At 32.3% G+C, this 22,469-nt stretch overlaps 2 protein-coding genes and 1 long non-coding RNA gene across 5 annotated transcripts in view; 1 reads left to right on the forward strand and 2 right to left on the reverse strand.

The window, feature by feature from the left end:
- Positions 1-2,356: 2,356 nt before the first annotated feature.
- The window catches only part of Rab3GAP1 (RAB3 GTPase activating protein subunit 1), a 56,996-nt gene continuing 36,883 nt past the window's right edge, over positions 2,357-22,469 (reverse strand). The window contains exons 1-2 of one of the 2 annotated variants that reach the window (XM_088234303.1): positions 4,466-4,553; positions 2,357-4,180 (exon numbers count right to left, since the gene is read on the reverse strand). In XM_088234303.1, coding sequence (XP_088090429.1) covers positions 2,899-4,176 — 1,278 coding nt within the window. In that variant the 5' untranslated portion in view covers positions 4,177-4,180; positions 4,466-4,553 and the 3' untranslated portion in view covers positions 2,357-2,898. Of the gene's footprint in view, positions 4,181-4,465; positions 4,554-22,469 lie in introns of those variants that run through there. The other variant, XM_088234302.1, reaches the window with a different exon arrangement.
- The window catches only part of haf (leucine-rich repeat and fibronectin type-III domain-containing protein hattifattener), a 39,705-nt gene continuing 33,349 nt past the window's right edge, over positions 16,114-22,469 (forward strand). The window contains exon 1 of one of the 2 annotated variants that reach the window (XM_088234305.1): positions 16,114-16,550. In XM_088234305.1, the coding sequence (XP_088090431.1) occupies positions 16,539-16,550 (12 nt within the window). In that variant the 5' untranslated portion in view covers positions 16,114-16,538. The remainder of the gene's footprint in view (positions 16,551-22,469) is intronic. The other variant, XM_088234304.1, reaches the window with a different exon arrangement.
- Positions 17,151-19,365, reverse strand: LOC148276413 (uncharacterized). The gene is made up of 2 exons (XR_015823745.1): positions 17,770-19,365; positions 17,151-17,734 (listed from the first exon to the last, which is right to left on the reverse strand). It is a non-coding gene; the product is annotated as an uncharacterized LOC148276413 (long non-coding RNA).

The following is a 22,469-nucleotide window of genomic DNA, read 5'->3' on the forward strand; positions in this document are numbered from 1 at the left end:
CAAAAAAATATCAATGCAAACTTTGTGATAGAAAATTTGAATTTAAATTTAATTATATGCATGCTTCCACATTCCTCTATGTTGTATTCCAACTTAACACAGGGCTTTTGGTCTCGTAGAGTTAGGGATTTTTAGTAATATGTATCTTTGCATGAATAAATAAATAAAGTTTTAGCTGTATGAGCTATTTGCTTCATTTGTTTAGTGAACTACGAGTATTTTGATTTTTTAAATTAAAATGGACATGGAATGGAATGTTCATAAAGAACCAAGAAAAAAGGGTGATTATACTGATTACAGAAATGTAACACGAGTATAAGCTGTGAGTATACTTCACCTTTAAAATTTCAGTTCACTTCGCCTGCAATAGACTCAAAAAATAGAAACGGTCTCCTGCAAATTGAACTAAAATGCTTGGATTATTATTTTAAAAAACAATGAAAGCAGTAAACGTTTTGAAAAACATTGACTTTTTCATACAAAAAATAACATTTTATTTAAAATTGTTGATGCTACTCTGCTAATTTTATAGAACACTACGTGGTACTGATCAAACAACCTAACCTTCCAGGCATTTTCCTAGAAGCAGTCGATACAATACTTACAGGTTATGTGACATCCATTATAAATAGTTTGTAGCGGGAAACTGAGTTCACACTAGGGACTTGTAGATAATTGAAAGTCAAATACTAGAACCTATTTGCTTGAAGAGCGTAGACTTAATATTGTACGCTAATATTACTTGATTGCTTTCATTCGTCCCACTACGCTAAATATGCATTATAATTATGATTAAAAACGATTTAGTCGAATATAAAGTACAAATATGTTGATTATGCAATTATTATTGTATTAAATAGTACCTTCATATTAAAGTTCATAATTCTAAAGAGTTTGTATTAAACAATTAAAATTAAATATAAGTTTAATCAAAACGGAAAACGAAATGAGGAAGTTTAGTGCTACGGAAAATTGGATGTAAAAAATGTATTCTTACGCGCGGTAAAAATTAGAGCATTCCATTGTACGGTGAAGTTTCTTGAAAATTTATGAAAAAAAAAACGAACTACTTTGAACAACGTCAAACGTTCTTTCGATTCAACCAATAATTTTGATAGCAGAGTTATATATTATTTGATATTAGAGTGATAACCAGAGTTTTGTGATAGATTGCCGGTTTACGCGAAGCCAATTTACCAATCAGCAGAACTCACCGAAGAGAACTTGTGACGTCACACGCAAAGTAATAAATTAAAAAAAAAAAAAAAAACAAAACATTAAATAATCATAGCGCTGATAATATGATACATATTTTTTTTTTTAATTAAGGCTTAGTTTGATAGTCAATTAACAAATATTTTTTTTAAAACGCGGAACTTCCTCGTTCGAATAAAAAACAAAACTAATACAAAACAATCTCCATATAATAGAATTAAAATAAATAAGTAACAGATTTCATATTAACACAATTAATTACTCAAAAATTTGATGAATAATGTAAGCACTACTGTATGTTATCATAATTAATACAACATGTTTATGTTTGGTTTGACTGTAAGTGGCTATAAGACCGCCATTTAACTATACATACTTGAGTTTTTTTTTTCGTTTAAACTATTATTGAAAATATCCTCTAGACGAAATATGAATGCAAAAAAGTCCTGAAAATAAAATATTGCATTATGAAACTAAACTATTTTCTTTAAAAAATTAATAACATGTTTTTTTTTTCATAACAAAGCATATTAAATTTAAGACATAAACATGAAAGCTGTTTCACAACTCTGACTAAATTCATTATGTACAGTGGGTATTATAAACTCTTAATAGAAAAAGTCGATACAAAAACTATCTATTACATTAGCACTGATTATTTCAAAACAAAACGATAAATTTACTAAATATCAAATAACCACCTGAGCTTCAGTCCGGAGATGCGATAAAAACATCCGATATCCGTTTCAACAATTCCTATATAGTAAAAAAAACCTTAAAGAAAAACATACAAAGCACATTCATATTTTGGATAATATATTTTTTTTAAATAATACAATTTAACGATTTTGTTAAAAATATCAATAAAATTTAATGGTTTTGTAAATCATTTTGTTTATTGATTAACGAGCGCTTTTGCCTAAGTAGGCATCAATAAACAAAATAATAAATCTGAAACAATACATTTTATCAAGCAATATCTACAAAAACCATCAATGTAAACGCAATTTAATAGATTGAGTTTTTCTACTGACATTTCTTGGTAGAAGTGCATTTTTCTTATTAATTGTGAATACTATGCGTTTCACTACAGAGATCTATTGATTATGTATGAAACAATAAATAAAAGATACATCAATAATTTTCTTTCGTATTTAATATCGTATACATTGTTATTTGATATACATATTTATTATGTATAATATAATCAATTAATAACAGTTCGAGGTTTACCTCTTCGTTCTAATTCTCAAAGCACCCTTTTAATACCCATCTACAATTCCTCTTTCTTCTCTAACTCATAAAGTGGTCCATGCGGCTCGACTGTGGAATCATCTCCCAACCACTATCAAAAATTTACTACAGTATCTCTGTTTCAATCACGTCTGAAGAAACACCTCCTTTCTCTTCCTTAATCTCTCCTCCTTTCCTCTTTATTCCTTTTTCCATTAATTTAAGGTAATTTATATGCAAATACAGTTATTTCTATTTTTGTATACCTTTGACTTTTTATTTTACATTTACACACAAATATTAAGTCATGTCTCGAAAGATGGGTTCGTCAACCCAAAACCTGTAAATACTTAAATTTTCAGCAGTGTACAAAAAAGTTATTTTAAAAACAAATTTATTTGCATCAGAATGTTTCATTTAGTAACTCAACTAATGGGTAGTTTTAAGAGCCTAATTAAAAATAGAATCTTCTGTAAAAGCACCGAGAATTCTACAGGAGTCAAGTTTCAGGATGGCTCTCATGACCTGTGGTAGCTGGCTGTATGTGGTAGAGGGGCGGAGCACCATCGCACGCAGTACGAACTCCTTCTCCACGGGGGTGGGAAAGATGCTAACGCGGGGTCCCGCTGAGGCCGGAGGCCCCACGGCTGGAGCCTCCTCCCGGAACAGGGCTCCCAACTTGCTCCCCACCGGGCCCCTCACACCTCCAGACACAACAGCTTCCTTAAACCTTGTCGAACTTGACAAAAATTCCCTCTCATCCTCATCGGAGATAATCTCTTTATCGTATCCCAGTTTCAACTTTAACGACAAAAGGCGGACTATCAATACTTCTATGGCATACACCTGGTTAGCTAACGAAATATACTCTTTCGCTTCAGCTCTATACCTAGTGACATTAACTGCGCACGTCTTAAGAGAACTGAACATGGTCTGACATTGAAGAATACTTTGATCAGCATTCTCACATTCCTGCCCCAACTTTTCCAATACCGCTTGGGTCAAGGACGGCAATAATAGTTCAACTATTTGAGATACACTCCTCGACTCCAAGTAATGCAAAATTATCTCCGCTTCCTTAGTATCGTCGAACAGCCTCTTTTGCCTGCTGGCTGGAATAGGTTTGGCGGAACCCCAAACTTCGACCCACGTATTATTTGGTATGAGCATCCGAGCACTGAGGTGTCCCTTTTTGGTGTCTCCACCCTCCGAACTTTCTTCTTCGATCCAATCTCTGGGAGAGTACCAGCGGATAAAATCTTCGAAAATAGATCCCGGATTTGCGGCTTTGAAGGATTCCATATCCGATAAGAGAGAGGAGCTCATGATTTTAGCTATAGTCTCGGAACGATAAGGTCCGGTTTCTAACGTTAACATTACTTCCGCGTCCTGTTCCAGTTGGTCTTCGGTTTTAACAACAGGTTCTTGAGTGATGGGTATGTACATTTGATCTCCGGATACAAGCAATTTATCTTTCCCGAATTCGGCGAGTCGTCCAAGAGGACGACTGCCCTGCGAATTTTTTTTACCTTCTGTTACGGAGTCATTCGTATTTTCGTCATCACATTCATAAAATTCATCTTCGCTGTCACTGGAGTTTTCTTCTGCTGGAGTGGAATACTGGTGCAGGGCTGCGGCATTTCGAGCTTTCCTTCGGTCAATACAAATATTAAGCATTTGTAGTTTTTGGTGTAGTAAGGACGTTCGAGAACTTGGAAAACCTTCCATGACTCTGTTGACAAAGGAAAATAATTACTATTAGTTTGTATGCATTTGTATTCAAAGGCTTTTAATATGTAGATACATTTTTACCACGTGTAATACGTAAGTACGTTTTACAAATAAAAATATAAACAACACGTTTATTATAACAAAATGGGATATTCTTCGAAAAATCTAGAGAAAGGATCAATCGTGTACAAATAAATTAAAACAAAATCCAAATCCCGTTCTGCGGAATACAATTATTTTTAATATGACTTCCTTTAGATGTATTTACAACAAGAAAAATAATTACTATTTCAGTACGTAAACAGTATCTAAATATTTTAATTATATCTGTATCAACCTAAAATGGCTAGATACGTGCACTACACATACTCGTATTAATTTATGAATGCTCTACTTAAATGGGGAAATATACTTGCATATCAGTGGGTACCTACTAGTAAATAGAAGATTGTTGATTTTACTATAAAATGAATAAACAACGTTTGTCGTTTACTTTCCATAAAACTTGGAAAATATTCTCTAATGCTTATACCGGGATAGGAACTAACTTTCTTCCAACAAACTGATGACACTATTTAACTATGGATTGATTCGTTAACTTTTATATCAACACTATTATTTTCTCGACCGTGGTCACCGTGAAATCGTATACAATTGCAAGGCATAAACTCTTTTCGAAAATATATACATCGAGAAACTATAATTTCGGAAATAGTTTATAATACTTTCACTACCTACTTCACGTATACCTATTGATAGGATTTGTACCTGAATATTTATTTAATTGAATTTCAGTGAAAATATAACATAAAAAGTGAAACACTGACATAACTTAAATTGATTTTTAAAAAATACCTCTGTCGATGTAGTTGTGAAAATATTATGTTATAATATATATGTTTCCTCAAAAGTCCAATTCGTACCGTCCTTCAATTTGTTACTTAAGTTAGAAAGAAATTTCATATAGTATTTACGTAACAAAAAACATTTTATTTTTTATTAATTTGATAATCGTAAGGGTTATCAACTTAATTAAAAAATATAAGTACATTAAAAAGGGAGTTGAATAATACAGTAATCGATTTTATATAACGATAACAATTAATAGAAGATTTACGAAGAAGATAATAATATTCTTATTAATAACCGAGTCTTCAATAACCATAATTCAACGCCAGGGACATAAAGTAGAGCGCGGGAATCCAACTACCAATTGAATGAGAGAACAAAGATTAATATTTTAATTACGACACGAAAGGCAACAAAACTTACCGTAACGATAAAATTATTTAATATGATAAATAAATTTTTACTGTCGAATTTATATCACGTATCATGTATTGTTTTAGAACTTCACATAACAGTGAAAAAAATATCGTTTAACCCTGTACCAGAACATAGATTAAAACTTTAGTAGAGTTTTTGAATTATTTTGTTTTTTTTTTAACTCGACGGCATCCATCATCGCGTAACTCAAATAAGACCACTTCAGAGGAGAGAGATTAAAACTATTTTTTATGAGTATTCAGTAAAATCGTAGATTCTTTTTTAACATTTAGGTCATTTAAAATATGATTTACGTAATAATAAAAAAAAACGTTTCAATCTCTCCCCTCTGAAGTGGTCCAATTTGAGTTCCGCGGTGGCGGATTGCCGTCGACGATATATAAAACAAAATAGTGGTACGAATTAAAATACGTACCGTCAGTGGGTGGAAATAAAAAAAGTTCTTATTTATTCAATATCATTTACAAAAAATAATGAAAAACCAACATTACAATCGAACAACAATATTGCAAAAAAATTACCTAACATAATTATAATATTGAAGTTTGTAAAGGAGCAGTAATTTTACACAACCAAACGGGCGACAGCTCTACGCAAAACTGATTCCCTGGAGTCATGTTTTGGAACTAATCATTTGAAAATTATCCAAACTACTCAAAAACATCCAAATATGTACCGACAGGGATTAGTTATATCAAACGGATTCTCATATAAGAGATTTAAAAGTTATTTTACACCGTGACAAATTCGTACAGTCGGGAGAAAATGGTTAATGTAACGGAATGTGTTTTAAACACTGTAGGTAAATAATTTTTTCATGTTGCCTTTTTTCTCCACAACAGGTCATGAGGCTTATTACAGTGGTAAATAACAGCACTAAATATCCAGGCATAAGAAATATTTATATTCTCGACCTGTCCCGAATCAAACTCGGAACCTTTCGTGCACGAGTCAAGCGTGTAATTGGGTCTTTTGGCTTTTTGTGATGAAAACAAATAAATAAATAATCTTGCCATCTAGATCCCAAATTGGTTATCTATCAACATAAGTTACGACAGCAAAAATCATTATTTAAAGTTCGTTACTTTATACTTCACTAGCGAGAATTACTGGTCTTATTTTGCAAAGGCGCGACGGTGTGTAAAGTACAGTTTCGTTATGGTACGATATTTTTTTAATCCGCCAGAGTATTCTAAAAGGACACCCAATCCAATTTATGAATGAAAGAAATAAACTGCGATAATAATACGCGTATTTGTCAAGAAATTGACGAGGAATCGGTTCCCGCCAAAATAATTGGCCGTAAAAGTATCTACTTGAAAAGCTCCTTTTTCTCAATAATCAATGCCTTGAGTTATTAGAAGAAAACGGGGATAATTGCGAACGAATAAGCGCTATATACGGTTACATATATTGTAAAATGATTCATGTTGATTGTATGAATAAATTGAGTTCGTTTTCACTATTTAAAAATGTTCAAAAGAACTCAAATAAAATTAATAAAAATTCACTCATAGGTGACCACCGTTGAATACGATTTCGTCAGAAACGTATCTCTCGTACTCAACGGGGTTACCTTTACCTGAAAAATGTCTCGTTGATGTAGAAATCTTTAGATTGATTGTCTACGGTTGAAGAATTACATTTCGTTTCGTATTTGTCATGCGAATAATGACGAAGCGACTCTGCAGAATGGAAAAATGAATATTATTGTTATTAAATGATAAATAATGATAACATAATATGAATGCATTTCTCACCTAAGTACCGGTTAGGTTCGATTCAATGGCAAGAGGCATTAAGGTCACTCGTAATGAAATTATTTTATGTCTAGCGGGTACACGTGAAAAGGCGCGGGAAAACGGATTAATCCAAGCGTATAAGATACGATTTTAGATTTTAATTAATATAGGTTGAATTTTATCGTTATTTTAAACGGTCTTAAACAATAGATCAGCATTTAATTATCGTGGGACATAATGGTTTAATTTATTTTGATGCTTGTAACAGTAACTAGTTACAATCAATAATCAAGAAATTTAGTTAAGTCACTTAAAATCAATAACTGATATTTTTAAATTCTAGTATAATTGACCACATGCGCGGATATAATTATCTAATACATGTAAAAGTTAAAAATAATATGCATAAGCATAATTATGTTGTAAATTGTACGTACATGTGTACATTGCTAGCTCAAAAAGCCAAAACTAAGAAAATTGACTCAGTTGCCTTAACTTTCAAACCAGCTGTAAAAAAAAGGCAAAAAGATATTAAAACATGAACATATATGTTGACGCGATAACGCTCATTTTTCAGAACATCTATCGTTCTACGAAGCATAATCTCTATTTAATTATACCTCGGTGACAAATATACACATTTTTGTGCATGAATATCGATTTTCCTTTATACCGTCTCGATACGTACTGATGAAGATAGCGTTTGTAATCACGGCTCTGAAGCGTTAAGACTGATCAACTGACATACACTGCATTTAGTGTTAATGTAGTGCCCTATACACCATTTGGCGCGGCTAAGTGTATGATGATGACGAATGAGCCGCTAAGTACTTACAGTCTGCCTCCGACTAGACACCGGTGGCCAGCCGTGATTTATTTTATAGGTAATCTACAAAAAATGTTCATTAATTTGTACCTACATATAAAAGTACATAATATGTAAGTGATATAATTATAAATGACTATTTTTTCTGTGGTTCTTTTAAAATCAACTAAAACAACAATTGTTATTAACCACGCGATATACGTAGCTTTATTCTGCACTATTTTAATACAACACTTGTGCAAAAGTTTATTAACAAATACCACCATGACATTCAGCAGTAACTGTCAACACTGAGCACCGGCCGATTCCTTTTTAAATTAATAATGCCAAAAACGGCTACTGCAAAAGCCACATGTCCTATGTGATACATAATATGTCAACGGTATCCTATCAAAGAAAAATACTTCTTCAGAAATAATGTTCGAAATACTAGTTTCCAAATAGAGAATCTTCAAATAATATTTGTAACTAGCTGACCCGACAGACGTTGTCCTGCCCGAACGTTGGCTTGCCTTGGAAAAATACTTTTTTTTGATAATTAGGTACAAAGGTACTTGTTTGTGATTAAATTTTAAAACGAAAAATTGTCAATATTAAAAAAATATTGAATTTAAGTAGGTAAATACCTATTGAATTTCAAAACATAAGAATTTTTTTTCAAATATGGCATTCTTTTTGCAAACGTCAAACTCCGGTCGTCTCACCAACAAAGGGTTGTACTTATGTAGGAATACGATTTTTAAAAATGTATTGAATTTAATATTATTTTAGTGTTACCAAAAATCCAATAAAAAGAAATAAATGGGTAGAAATTATAAAGAATTTAAGGAAAGAATCTGATTGAGATCCACAAAAAACAAATGCTGTTTGTAAACATTTAAAAACAAACTTTTTTTACACACAAAAAAACAACATCTTTCCATTTTTTTTGCAAATGCATTCTCCTTGCATGCAACCCTGGTAGATCGATGAATAAAACATTTATGCTCCTAACTTCATTTTTACATATTCGATTAAAGATTTTAATATCTACGAACACGCACAGCGCAAAGATCTATATTTCTCTGAAAACCGCACGTAAATCGGTTAAGCCGTTTAGGGGATAACGGTGACATCACACGTACAGAGGAATTATATATATAAAGATCTGCAAGCTTGTTTTAGCTTTAAAAAAGCTGACTTGGATTAAATATGTAAAATATGGTGTAATTTTTTGTATGGAGTAATAAGCTGAGGTAATCGGCTAGTTTCACCGTTCACTGAAAACGAGCTGGGCGCTGGGCACACTTCATAGATATTTGTTTGTAGGGAGATATAAACAGTGGTGGTGATTTGTAATAAATAACAATCATTTTCTTTATTTTAACATAAACATATTTACTATAAAACATTATTATCGGAAGTCAAATATAATGGTAAGCTGCGCATAATCGCTTATTTTGACGATTCGCCCCTGCTAGACGCAAGTACTAACATCGGTAGCGAGAAGTAGAACAATCGGTCACAGAGACCAAGGTACAGGTATTCGCTATAGAAAGGTCTAATCGAGTTGACAGCTCGACAACTATTTCACCTTCCGACCATTTTTATTCACGGATGCATCAATCCGGATAAATCGATTTCGCAAACAAGGAAATCGAAGCGATAGAAAAAATAATAAATTATCTAACACGCTTCGTGAAATAGTATTAAATAATATATAAATGAAAATAATTTGAGGTTGGCTGCACTTAACCCCTTAGTGGTTCTGTTGCTATTATATCGGCGAAAGTAGCTTGCGCAACAAACATTGTCAAATAAAAAAAACTTAGCTAATATTTATTAAATGTTGTCAAGTACATTGCTTCGGAAACAAGCTAGTATTGAAAACAAAAACAGTCATGTTCGCCGTACCTGTTAAAACGTGAATAGACTCAGATAAGCGTCTTTTTTTGTTTAAATGTGAATTTGCGATCAAACCACAAAATTTCAATTATCTGTTTTTAAATATATTTTATTTATTTAACACTTTGTACACATTTCAACAAGTATAACACTTTTTCAATTATAATTGTTTTTTTATTTGTAATGCATTTTTGTTTCTATTTTATATTATTTTGTACATTTACATGAATTGTTTTTTATTTTATTTCTTTATGTATGTTTTGATATTAACATTTAGAGGCAGGCATATTGCTTAAAGACAATTTCTTCGTACCCAAACCGATAAGATTGAGAAAATAGGTAATAGATATATGGACATAATTATAATAGGCAAGTATATAAGTATTATAAATTATTAAATTAAACTTAAGTATTATAAATTAATCTTATAATTTACATTTATAAATATATACTTTTTTTGTAGAAACAAAAGTTAACTAAAAATTTACACTATACTATAAAGAGAGGAGGGGGGATTAAAGGACCACTTTCAAATAGTTGTAAAAAACAAAATGTACGAAAACAGGAATCAAGTTCCATCAAGTCGCGAAACGACTACGGAACCACATCATCATTTCATGTCCACTACCAGTTGAAGTGTATGGTGTCCGCAAAAAAACCTCCAAACCTCCAGATCCTGAGCACTCTCGAATTAGGCTATCTCTGACATGAGTTCCCGATGATCAGTCAGCAGTGGACGTCAAGAACCTGATGCCTTGTAAAGTAAGCAAGCTCTTAAGAAGCATCCGCATTGTTTATTATGTGGAAAAAAAATATATGGCCCCGACAACCGTATCACCGCGGGATCACACCCGGTTAAACGTGTAAAGGGTACCATGATCTTATAATTTATGACATTGACGAAAACGAATGCGATCAATGCTAGGAAGTATGAACGAGTTGATGATTTTCAGTATAAACATAACCTTTAGCGGGATTAAAAATATTTATTTTAACCTAACATTTTTTTTTTACAAGTTAGTAACTAAAATTCCATCAAGCCACTTTATGTGGCTTGTTGGTGGATCAATCAAGTATTGCTCAAAAGGGCAGTAGCAGATTCTCAGTAACCCCTTATTATGTCTGTTATCAAGAATACCCCTTTCAAACTTCTGCGCGCCCCCGCCCCGTGGCAACCAACCACAACTTACTGTCACATACTTGAGTTTAAAATGAAAGTTGCAATATATTTTAATTGGCTTGCGGTCTTGTGACTAGTATCATAGACTCTAGGATCGAAGGTTGGAGGTTCGCACCCCGTTCTGCCACAACTTAATTCCCATGTTCTAATAGTGAAAATACAACTCGTTGAAAATGGCCACCAAAAATTGAAATATTTGGGTAAATCGTAAAAACCCAGACGTTTATTTAAAAAAAAATAAATAATAATAATAATAAAATAATGCATTCGCGGTCTGTCCATAGAATTTATTTATTTAAAACTTCAAGTACAAAGAACAAATACTTTGGCGGAATTATTGCTAAAAGCAATATCTTCCAGCCAACCAAAAAACAGCTTGGTCAAAAGAAGAGTTGGTCGAAATTTTGTAGTAAAAAACCATAAATATATATAAAAGATACATACATAAAATGAAAAATAAAAATAAAAATTCCGGTAAAAATAAAATAACCTAATTATTGTATGGAATCAATGCTTCCCTAAAACATTGACTACACAATCAGTACCTATTCATTAAAAATAATAACATCAGCTATAAAACAATTATTATTTTTAGTAACTACAATAAATATTTTGTAATTAGTTTGTCAATCGTAGCGATCTGAGATGGGTTCGATGTTCATTCATCAACAACGCAACCTTTCGCCTGCGCGAACTAAAGACTGAAGTAAAATTTAAAAATCACTACGCTTCGTCTAATTCTGGAATAGGCTCTGCATAAATTTTGTTCATTTCATAGAGGCGGGAACTTAGTACTGCATTCAAAAGTCCGCGCGGGTCTTTGGAAGCACTGCTGAAACAGTTCTAACAAACAAATCTATGTTAATTTTTCATATATTGTGACTGTGGTATGTTATTATTTAACTTTGAAACACAACTCTTTTATGCTGAAATTATGGCATAAAATCACTTGTTTATTTATTTTTAAGTATTTGCTGGAATTACCGCGTTGGCAATAGGTACATATTAGTACCAGTAACAAGTCTAATGACTGCTTACGACCCTAATCGAAAACCTCACCGCACGCCCATTATATATTATATATATATTAACCCATTATATATATATTAACAAATCAGTATGACAGTACAACAAAACAAAATTTATCCTGTGAAGAAATAAAAAAATATCCATAAAAATACTTGAATTATTTTTACGAAAAATAAGGCAAAAAAAATACTTCTAGGCAGTGTTGATAATTTCAATATTTCGAAATCAATACTTCTTATGCTTAATATCATAAAATTATATACGTGCATACCAACATAACACAAGAATTAAGTGGTGGTTGAATCAACTTGAAAATCACAGTTATAGTTATTATATCGGCAATTGGCACCAACACCAAAAAAAATATAATCATTGAATATGACAATTTATTTATTTGTTATTTTACAGTTTTTTGTATTGTTATTTTTTTAATAGTACCTACTGTCTTACGGCGGAGTCCCGTGCCGAGGGAAACATTTTACTTTTTTTTTTTATCATATATTTTTATGGCTAGTATGCAGGTGATTTATGAAACAACGCTTAGTTAGTTTCGCACGTAGACTCCATTTTCCTTTAAAGATACAATTGATTTTTTTCATATGGATCGGGAAATTCAGACACTAACATTTTTATTTGATTCTTCTTACATTATTGGGAGCATACCCACGAGATGTGTGTCGTATGCGGTGAGGGGTTTACGATCATCGGAAGCAATAATCGAGCGGAGAGCCCTTAATGTGTGGTTCTTGGTTCTACAAGCAGACTAATAGGCAAGTTGCCAACTGGAGCGAAACACTCGCTAAAATTTCTTCGTAAAAGTTATTGCGACAAAAGAGGATAGTCGTGCTCAACGAAAGCAATAATAACCAAACTCGGTTAAAGCAGAAAAGGAAAGTCTCTCGAAGATGTAAATAAACAAAAAATCATTTTCTTGGCAGATATTAGAAATGACGAATGTGATAAACCAGATGTCTTCATCATCATCATCATCATCATATAAGATACTTCATTGGTACACCAAACAAGGTGATCAGTCTTACGCTCCAAGTGCCAGTCAACTTTACCAGGAATCGAACGCGAGACCTTAAGAACGATTGGTAGACTCCAAACTATGAGGCAAACTTATCACCACGTGATTGCATATTTCAAGATTTCTAGCTCATAGCCATATTACTGTCTAGGGTTTGGGTTCTATTTCACACGCAGAACTGTATTCTCCATCTGCCCAGACATAGACAGAACCACAATATTTTATTGTTAAGACGTAGAGTATCAATAGTATTTCATGATAATCAATAGTATTATGAATGCTTACAAATCATGCGGACTTATTACCACAAGCAATTTTATTACAGCCTAACCAAAAACAAAAAAAAAATACAATTATGATAAAAAAAAACATTTGAATTCATTTTAAACTATATATTATGCTGTGCTTATACGTTTTGGGCGAACAAGTTCGACTTTTCAAAAGAAAAGATTTCTGCAAAGTTTCGTCGTGAAATTATTCCCCTCAATATTTACTACATGCAAAATATATTTATAATTATTTATGTTCATATGACAAATGTTTCAATTTTAATATTAATTGTTCAAAAACATATCACCATGAGGAAGTTCGGTGCTACGGAAAACTGAACATGCAAAATGTTTTTCTTACACGCGGTAAAAATTAGAGCAATTAATTTACGGCGAAGTTTCTCTAAAACGTAGGGAAAAAATTAATAAAAATGAACTACTTTGAGCTACGTCACAAATTCATAAAAATCAATTAATGGTTAACTGTTGGAATAGGTTTCCGGTTTCCGCGAAGCCAATTCACCAATCAGCCGAACTCTCCGACTAGATAGGTGCGAACCGACTAAAATTCTCCGACTAGAATTTGTAACGTCACAGGCGGAGTAATTTCAAAATTACAAAACTTCAAAAAATCGAAGCGCCGATAAAACATTTGTTTTGCTTTGTTTGATAGGCTATTAACAAATAATAAAAAAAAGCACAGAATTTAATCATCAGTAAAATTCCAACTAGAAATTGTACTTTGCTGGTTTTGGTTCAAATCACTTGTTAGTCACAAAAAACACAAATCGACTATGTTTTTTTTTTTTTTTAATAATGTAGACGTTACACAATATATATGTGTTTTATTTTTTTACGTCATATATCGTTTCCTTAGAACACGCATTTGCCCATCAAGGAACCGAATCACCTTTTATAATTTATTACTATTCTGCTGTGCTAATCTCTTCACGCATTCAAAGTAACCTCGATGTTGACGTAAACATTTTGATAATTACTCTATTCATATGTAACTATTACGATTCATTAATATTTTATACATAATTATTTAAAATGTATTTTATAAACGAAAACTTTTATAAAACACATTTTAAATAAGACAATTTTGATGGTTTCTGCACACTATCGAGAAAATATACGTCGCGTCGCATCGATTATAAATCTCTATTTTTTTTTTGTGTACATATTATATGCTTTAAATGAAAATACAGTAAAACTCCTATTATCCGGATTGTGATAAATTTTATTGCTTTTTAAATAATACGGCGAATTGAAATCACATTAAAATCTTACTTAAACATGTCCAGCAAAGTTAATAGCACAATAAAATTAAAATAAAAGATCTGGATATTTGGCAACCCGGACGGCTGGAGTTCGGATAAACGGAATTCTACTATTTGTAAAATAACCTTAAAATATTATTTTTCGTTAAATATCGTTTCTTCGAAAACGTAACTATTGATAATCCATTCATACAATATTATAAATGGGAAAGTGTATTTATTTGTTTATGTTTCCTTCACGTCTCAACGGAGGGATCGATTGTCTTTTTTTTTTCATAGGGATGGCCAAAGAGATGAGAAATAAAATAAGATACTTGTTTTGCAAGCCAAATTTAAAAAAAAACAATGAAAAAGAAAAAAACAACGAGAAACATTAGTTAAAATGATTTGGCGGTAAGACAAGATGCCTTCACCAACAAGCCACTTTTAGTGGCTTGTTGGTGAAGTTTACCTATATAAATATTAATCCTACTTAAAAATAAATATCTTTCCATAAACAATTACAGTCAAAATAAGGGGCAGTTGTTAGACTGTATCCGCTCAGTCAAAAAAAGAAAAAACAATAAGAAAAACTAATATATCATATAAATAAATAATATACGTATAAATCAAATTTGAATACATTATTTATAGAATATTAATGTAAAACTTGTTGATTAAGAAGCCAATTTCTATATTTTTTTTAAAAACATATTAGTAAATCTAAGGTCAATAGCAATTAAATTAAAAATGTAAGGTACAATATAATTCAATGTTCTACTGCCATATTAATTACAAATTTTAGGGACCACTAAACAACCAACATTATAAGTAAAGCGAGTGTTATGATTATGATTTCGATAAATTTTAAAAATATTAGAATTATACTGCTCTAAAATGATGCAGAACCACAAAATTTCTTAAACTGACAGAGTTTCGAGTGATTTGTAAAGGAGTCTTTTGTTATCTATCTGAATAATTCTAGTGGTACAACTTTCTTAATAACGGAATACTGTAGATCCTGCATAATTTTGATATTGGTTCTGGTTGAACGGCTCCATGATTTTATACCATACTTTATTATAGACTCAACCAGTAAAAAATAGACAATTCGATGGGTTTACAAGATAATACGTCCTTAACTTAGTAAGGTAACATTTATGATGGTACATTCAGATTCTTATTCCTGCTAGAGATTATAAATTTGGCAAAATGTTTTAACCCAACCAGGAAACTTCTATTTTTGTGCAGAGGGCACGAGTGCGAATTTACAAACAAAAAAGGTAAAGCCTTATTAGAATATTAATTATTGCCGAGTACGATAATTTTGTTCGGCGTTCCTCGGCGTGCCAGCTACAATGGCTTTATATGTAGACTGTAGACCGTAGTGGCGGTGGCGGTGATGGCACAGGGAAGGCATGCAGTAATGCAAAAACAAACAAGAAGGCCGCCGCGGGTTCCTATACCTGGGGGGACCGGGGTATCAGACGGCAGGGGACAGGTGGGCTCCGGAGCCCCGGTCCACGTGGGAAGCCTCCGCCGCGAGCAATGACCCGCACTCAGTTGCAGACGAACCGCCACAGTGATCGAGCGCCTCAACAGCCGACGAACGAACATAAGACAGCGTACGAAACTCGCAATTCGTGTCAGAAAATATGTAAACAAAACTATTGTTTCTAAACAGTGGGTGCAACGATCCTCGAAGGATTTTACAGTGAACTAAACATGTGTTTTGACAGGATAGTGTACGCGATGAATGATAAGGATACGTGAATAGGGGATGTTCCAATAAGTGTCAACTGAGAGTTGACGGACAAGAGGAATCCGCACCGAGAAACGCCAACATTAACATGGATTTTAAAGTGAGTTTAATACATTTTGGGAACAGGGTTTATATTTTCATTGTTGATTAACACCCGGCAGAAAAAAGGAATATCTGGCAATTTTATATTGTAATTTCATAAAATAATCAAAGATTATTTTTAATTTATTACTAAAAATACAACATACCAAACCGAAAAGAGTAAAATTTAAAGTATAAGAATACTTTTTTCAAACATTCGTCTATTTTTAAAGACTCAAAAATCCATGATCCTTTAGTTTCATAATATTTTTAAATTTTCGCATAATTCAAAATACAGTTTAAAATAAGGAGATGGAGTAGAGAAAACTATGGAAAATTAATTCTAAATGAATCTCCAACCGGTTAAAAACAGGATTACGTGGGTGAGAAGGCCTTCCTGAAGGAATTCCTGAATTGCCTTCGTGACACATTGAAATCCAGTTTTATTAATCGGGTCAGGAATGCTAACGTTACGTCGAATGATATTATAAACATGCAGAAGTTTTAGCGCTTAACAGGGTACCATAAATTCTCGCGAGATATAGTAAGCGGACGCGAAAATAAATTAGTGCGAAAGAATCGTAAAAAGTAACAGTTAACAGTCGTAGGTACCCAACGCGGGTATATATCGGGATACCTACATGCTCACAGCGCTAAATGTGGAAGGCATTGCGGGCAACACATAGAAGACTTAACAGAGATTAACAGCTAGGAACGAGAACACACTAGTCACTGGGTGTAACGGTACCGTTGTTCGTTCCATTCAAACGGGTAAGGCTATCTATAGAGGCGGTAGTTGCCTTGTACGTTGCGCTATTTGTTGACGGAGCCATCTTCAAGTTCGGCGGAACGACCCGCCGACGGAGCCCAAAACCGGTCCCCAAAAAACCGCGAATCGCTGAAGTCATCTAATGGATTTATCGCGGTGTTCCCAACCGAACCAAGTAGACAAGTAGATAAAGTTAAAGAGGAAGCGATGCAGCCATAATTGATTCGTGATTATTATTAAAAATGACTTCATTCGCTTCAAGGATGCTAAAAGGTTTTTTTTAAGTTAGCAACCAGGGCCTTCAGCGAGTAGTTTTTCAGAATTTCCCATCACTTCATTCTCTGATTAGCTTAAAATAGCAAATGCAAAAATAATACACACTCGTATATCAATATTTTGAGTTTCAAATAGACCAGGGCTGCGATTATAAACGGCTATCTTCATCGGTATATACTGATATGGTATACACTAATATCGATATTTATGTATGAAAGTATGTATGAAAGTTTAAAAAAAATTGTGAACATATAATATTTTTCATACAGAAAACTTAATTTTACTTTGTAGATAAAATTTAAGACAAATTTTAACTTCCCATCGGAATACGTACCTTGGTACCCCTTGGGGTGGTATTCTAACCGCGAAATCGCGCATAAAAAAAGCATTTTAACGCGTATTTACGTACTAAATACACGCAAACAGAGCGATCTCTTCGCGCGCTATACCGTTCAGAATACCAGCCCAGGGGTGGTATTCTGAATCTTCTTTACATCATAGCGAATGATTAATTTAGGGATTTTTATTTTTTGCATGCGTTTACACTTTGCTTCATATCTGGCCACACTGATAATTAAAACGTCAAATAAATATGAACACGTGAAATCAAACATGACTTAGAACATTATTGCGACCTTAAGTATTATCCAAAACACTTAATTAGGTTGAGTTGCCAAACCATATTAGTTTTTTTTCGATTTTTTAACAGTTATGTACGTCATTTGACGTTAAATAATCAGTGTGGCCATTATATGAAGCAAAGTTTCGTCGGATTAAAAAAAAAATCCCCAAATTACCACTCTCTAGGGGGTAGAGAAGATTCAGAATACCACCCCTGAGAGAGGATAGAAAAAAATAGACGATTCAAAGATTTTGAAATATACTAAAGTTTTAATAAATTTTGTACGCCTTGGAGTTGTGTAGAGCGTAAAATATAACAATAAGCGAGGAAATCTGATTGAATGTGAAATGCGGGACACGCCTCACACGGTGAAAAATTGATAAACGAACGTCAAAATTTCGATTTCCCTCGATATTATGACCGGCCGGTGCATTTCATGTATATTGCGGCGATACAGTACACAGTGGCGATCAATCCACTCGGCGATTTCCAAAACTGCTCAACGGAGCGATTGGAAACTTAATTGAACCGTATTCGGTCATCGGCTTTCGTGATTATCACGGCATACGCTATAATTGAAGTTAGTCCGCGCATTAGGCGATTCGTGCATCTTCTCCGAGTGTTTTCTCGCTTAACATTAGTGGCGCGAATCAGAGCATCTCGAACAAACGATCGATGACGAGTTAGCTAGACATGTTTCTATTGTACCTTGCGTTATATTAAATTCGATTTTTAAAAAATCCATACTTTGCAATTTTAGTTTTTGACACCTACTCCATCAGGAATGGTTTTTTATTTAATTAAAAAAGTTCAACAATTATTTTTTTAAATATATACATTATGATACATATTTATTAGACAATTAAGGGGTTTAAATGCGAAACCGCCACTGTGCGTGTTCAATATTTATGGGAAGATCAACAAAAACAGAAGCCTAATAAATATTTATTTTAAGATCAATGTGCACATTCGACTAAAATGACTAGTCTTTTCGCTACCTGTTATACCACGCATAATAATAAAAATCTTTACTAACCATAAAAAAATAAATTAAATACTTATTTTTAAATAAAACAAATGTATATACAGTTAAATGGCAGACTTACCGCCGCAAAACATTTCTTACAGTCTGACCAAAAAAACAAAAAAAAAACAATAACGAAAAAATTTTTTTTTAAAAAACAATTTTTAAAAAAAGAAATAATAAAGTAAATAAATAAAAAGTTAAGAAAATACAAACAGTAAAAATGTATATACAACCTTCGGTGTCTATTGCTTAAGTTATTTACATTTTATACATTTTAATTTATTCAATTACATCTTCCAAATATTCATTTATACTGTAGAAACATTAATTTATTAGAAACACTAGTAACACTCTTGAATTTTTTTTAATAAAAATGTTTTCTTTAATTTTTAGGAAGAATATTATAAATTTTGACTGCCATGTATATGGGCCCTCTTTGTATAAATAAATGATAAGGTGCACATTGAACCTAAAAGAAATTGTCTTTTTGCTGCTGGTTTAGTTGGTCTTCCCAAAAAGAGTGACCATGCACAGTGGCGGTTTCGCATATAATCCCCTCAATTGTAGTAATTACTTTACGGGTACATTTTACATGATATTAATACATTTTATACACCTTCTAATCAATAATATCAAATTTCATGTCAAATGTGTCATCTTTATCTGTATTCATACATTTTATGTAATTTAATAGTTTTTCCCTGCAGGGGTCATTTCTACAATACTATGTTTTAATCCGGAACATAATAAACATGTTTATAGACTAAAAATTAACTGAATTATTTAAATTATATCAACATGAATGATTAAATACCGACATTAATTTATTTCACTTGTTACATTATTATGTTTGATTACCATTGTAATAAACGGAAATTGAGAAAACATGGAGGAAATGATAAGTTTTAAATTAACTGCACGAATTTAGTAAATAAAGATAATATAAATAATGTATGCGAATTAAAATGTAAACAGAGAATATAATGTACATAAGTACTATCAAGGTTTGAGGCAGATTTGATGGGATATTGCGATGTATAAATAATTTATAAGTTCCGCGTTCCCGACAACAGTAAATTCACAAATGAGACAAGTTCAAGTTCTCATCGCTGGGATCTGAGAGTTAACTACGCAACTTCTTTGCATATATATATATTTGGATAATTTATAAAGCGCCGTTTTTGTGAAAATCACCTCAAGGGCGCTGAACAATAAAAAAATATCCCACCACGTCTTGCAGCTACAGAGCGCATGGACGGTTGGGATTCTTGTTCCTCGTCTCCAATTATGATATACAGAAGCTATATTACAGCACGTCTTGCACCTACAAAGCGCATAGACAATAAGAAAAATAGCCCCTATTTACATTTTTCATTTTTTATTTGACAATAAAGTTTAGAGATTTACTGATATTTAAAAAAATTAAATAAAAACAAATTTATAAGAATAGAAGTTAGATTACAACAAGTCTTGCAGCTACTGAGCGCATGGACGGTTGGAATTCAAGACCTCATTTACTAAATTTGGATATTTGATAGTTGATAAAATTTACCTATTGAAGCTAGATTACTAATCGTCTTGCAGCTACAAAGTGCATGGACGAGTGAAATTCTGAAAACTTAAAATTATCAATAAATTTACAAAAACAAACATGCAGCATAATAGTAAATTTGTCAAGTGTTCGTGCTAAAAAGTAAACAACAAAAGTAAACAGAAAAAGCACTTCAACACTATGGATAACATAACAGATAAAAATATCCGAAGGGTAGCTTTCGTAGATTTTGGGTAGTCAGTAATCACTATTGCAGTATCGCACAAGTGCAAACACATGTTGTCTGCTAAATTCCTAGAAGATGGTCCGGTCCACGTGTAGTTGCCGGAGGGAGGAAAGAAGCCTATTGTTTCAACAAATTTGTATCCATTTTAGTCTGTATCATTCCGTTTTATAATGAATATGAAATTCCCGCTTAATTTCGTACAGCCTTCCTTGGATCGCGATCCCAACGTCAGTTAGGCAATTGGCAAGCTACCAGGCACTGTAGGTGATCTTGAAATCAGATTCTCAAGGCTGATTGTTTTCAGACTTTTCCATTTATTTCAGAAAACAATGCAGTATGCACGTAAACACACAATTAAGACTCCATTAATATAAAAGAGGGAAAAACATAAAAATGAAATGATACCTAAAAATCATTAAATTGTTAAATGTCCGAAATTTTTATCCCTTTACCAACAATAAAATATATATTCTACTATACATAAATTTTAAATGAGTCCATGCGGTGAAAAATAATATCAAATCATTTTACATTAGTTGCTAATTGTTAAATTAATACAACGTTTTAAGCCACAAGGCCCCAATTTATACTCAATTTCTTTTAAAGTGGTGAACAATAAACTTTAAGCACACTAACAGTAAAAACAAAATGTAAAAAAATCGTTAAAAAATGTACAATTAAAATTAAAGAATATTAAATATAGTTTATACGTCTTCTGGAGATAATGCTCTAAGGCATATTTTTTTAATTACAATTTTTTAACCTATTTTATAAAATTAGCTTTTGAAGAAAATTTAAATTTCTGCCATTTCCCACATAAAAATAAACAATTAAAGTCTGCACACTTAATAATCACTTTTTTCACTTTAATTTTTAAGTACATATTGTGTACGTAAAAAAGTACGTATGAATAGGTGTATTTTTTTTATTGTTTCCCCCGTAAGTGTAGTTACAGTTGTCACCATCCCATTTAGCAAACAGTTTTCTTCTCATCCACATTCATGTACATACATGTTTCATGCACGCATGCCGATTTACAAAATATTTTTACTCATCAAGAATTCTTCCGAACCTATTTTTTAAGTTCGGAAACCTAGTATTTGGTAATTACAGGGTTTAAATAAGCAGCGACAGAGAACACACATTTTTTAATATATATTGAAATTATAGTAAATAAATAGGTACCCAAAGTCCTTTGAGAAGATTTTTAAGTTCTTAAATTATTTGGTTTGATTTTTTAGTTTTTAATTTAAATAAAATTGTACCTTTGACATTCAAATAATTATGAAGGTAAAATTATATACACGTCACATGTAACTCAAAATATGACCAACGTAACGTTCGTTTTAAGCAATCATTTTAATGATTGATTATTATTATTCAGAGTCATGCTGGGATATTTTCAGATATGATATAAATTAACCTTTGATTTTACCATTTTTACCAAAATCGAGCATAGCTGCGTA

The sequence above is a fragment of the Micrasema longulum genome, unplaced genomic scaffold (assembly GCF_059751315.1).
Source record: "Micrasema longulum isolate JH-2025_06_02 unplaced genomic scaffold, ASM5975131v1 h1tg001219l, whole genome shotgun sequence".
Lineage (NCBI taxonomy): Eukaryota > Metazoa > Arthropoda > Insecta > Trichoptera > Brachycentridae > Micrasema > Micrasema longulum.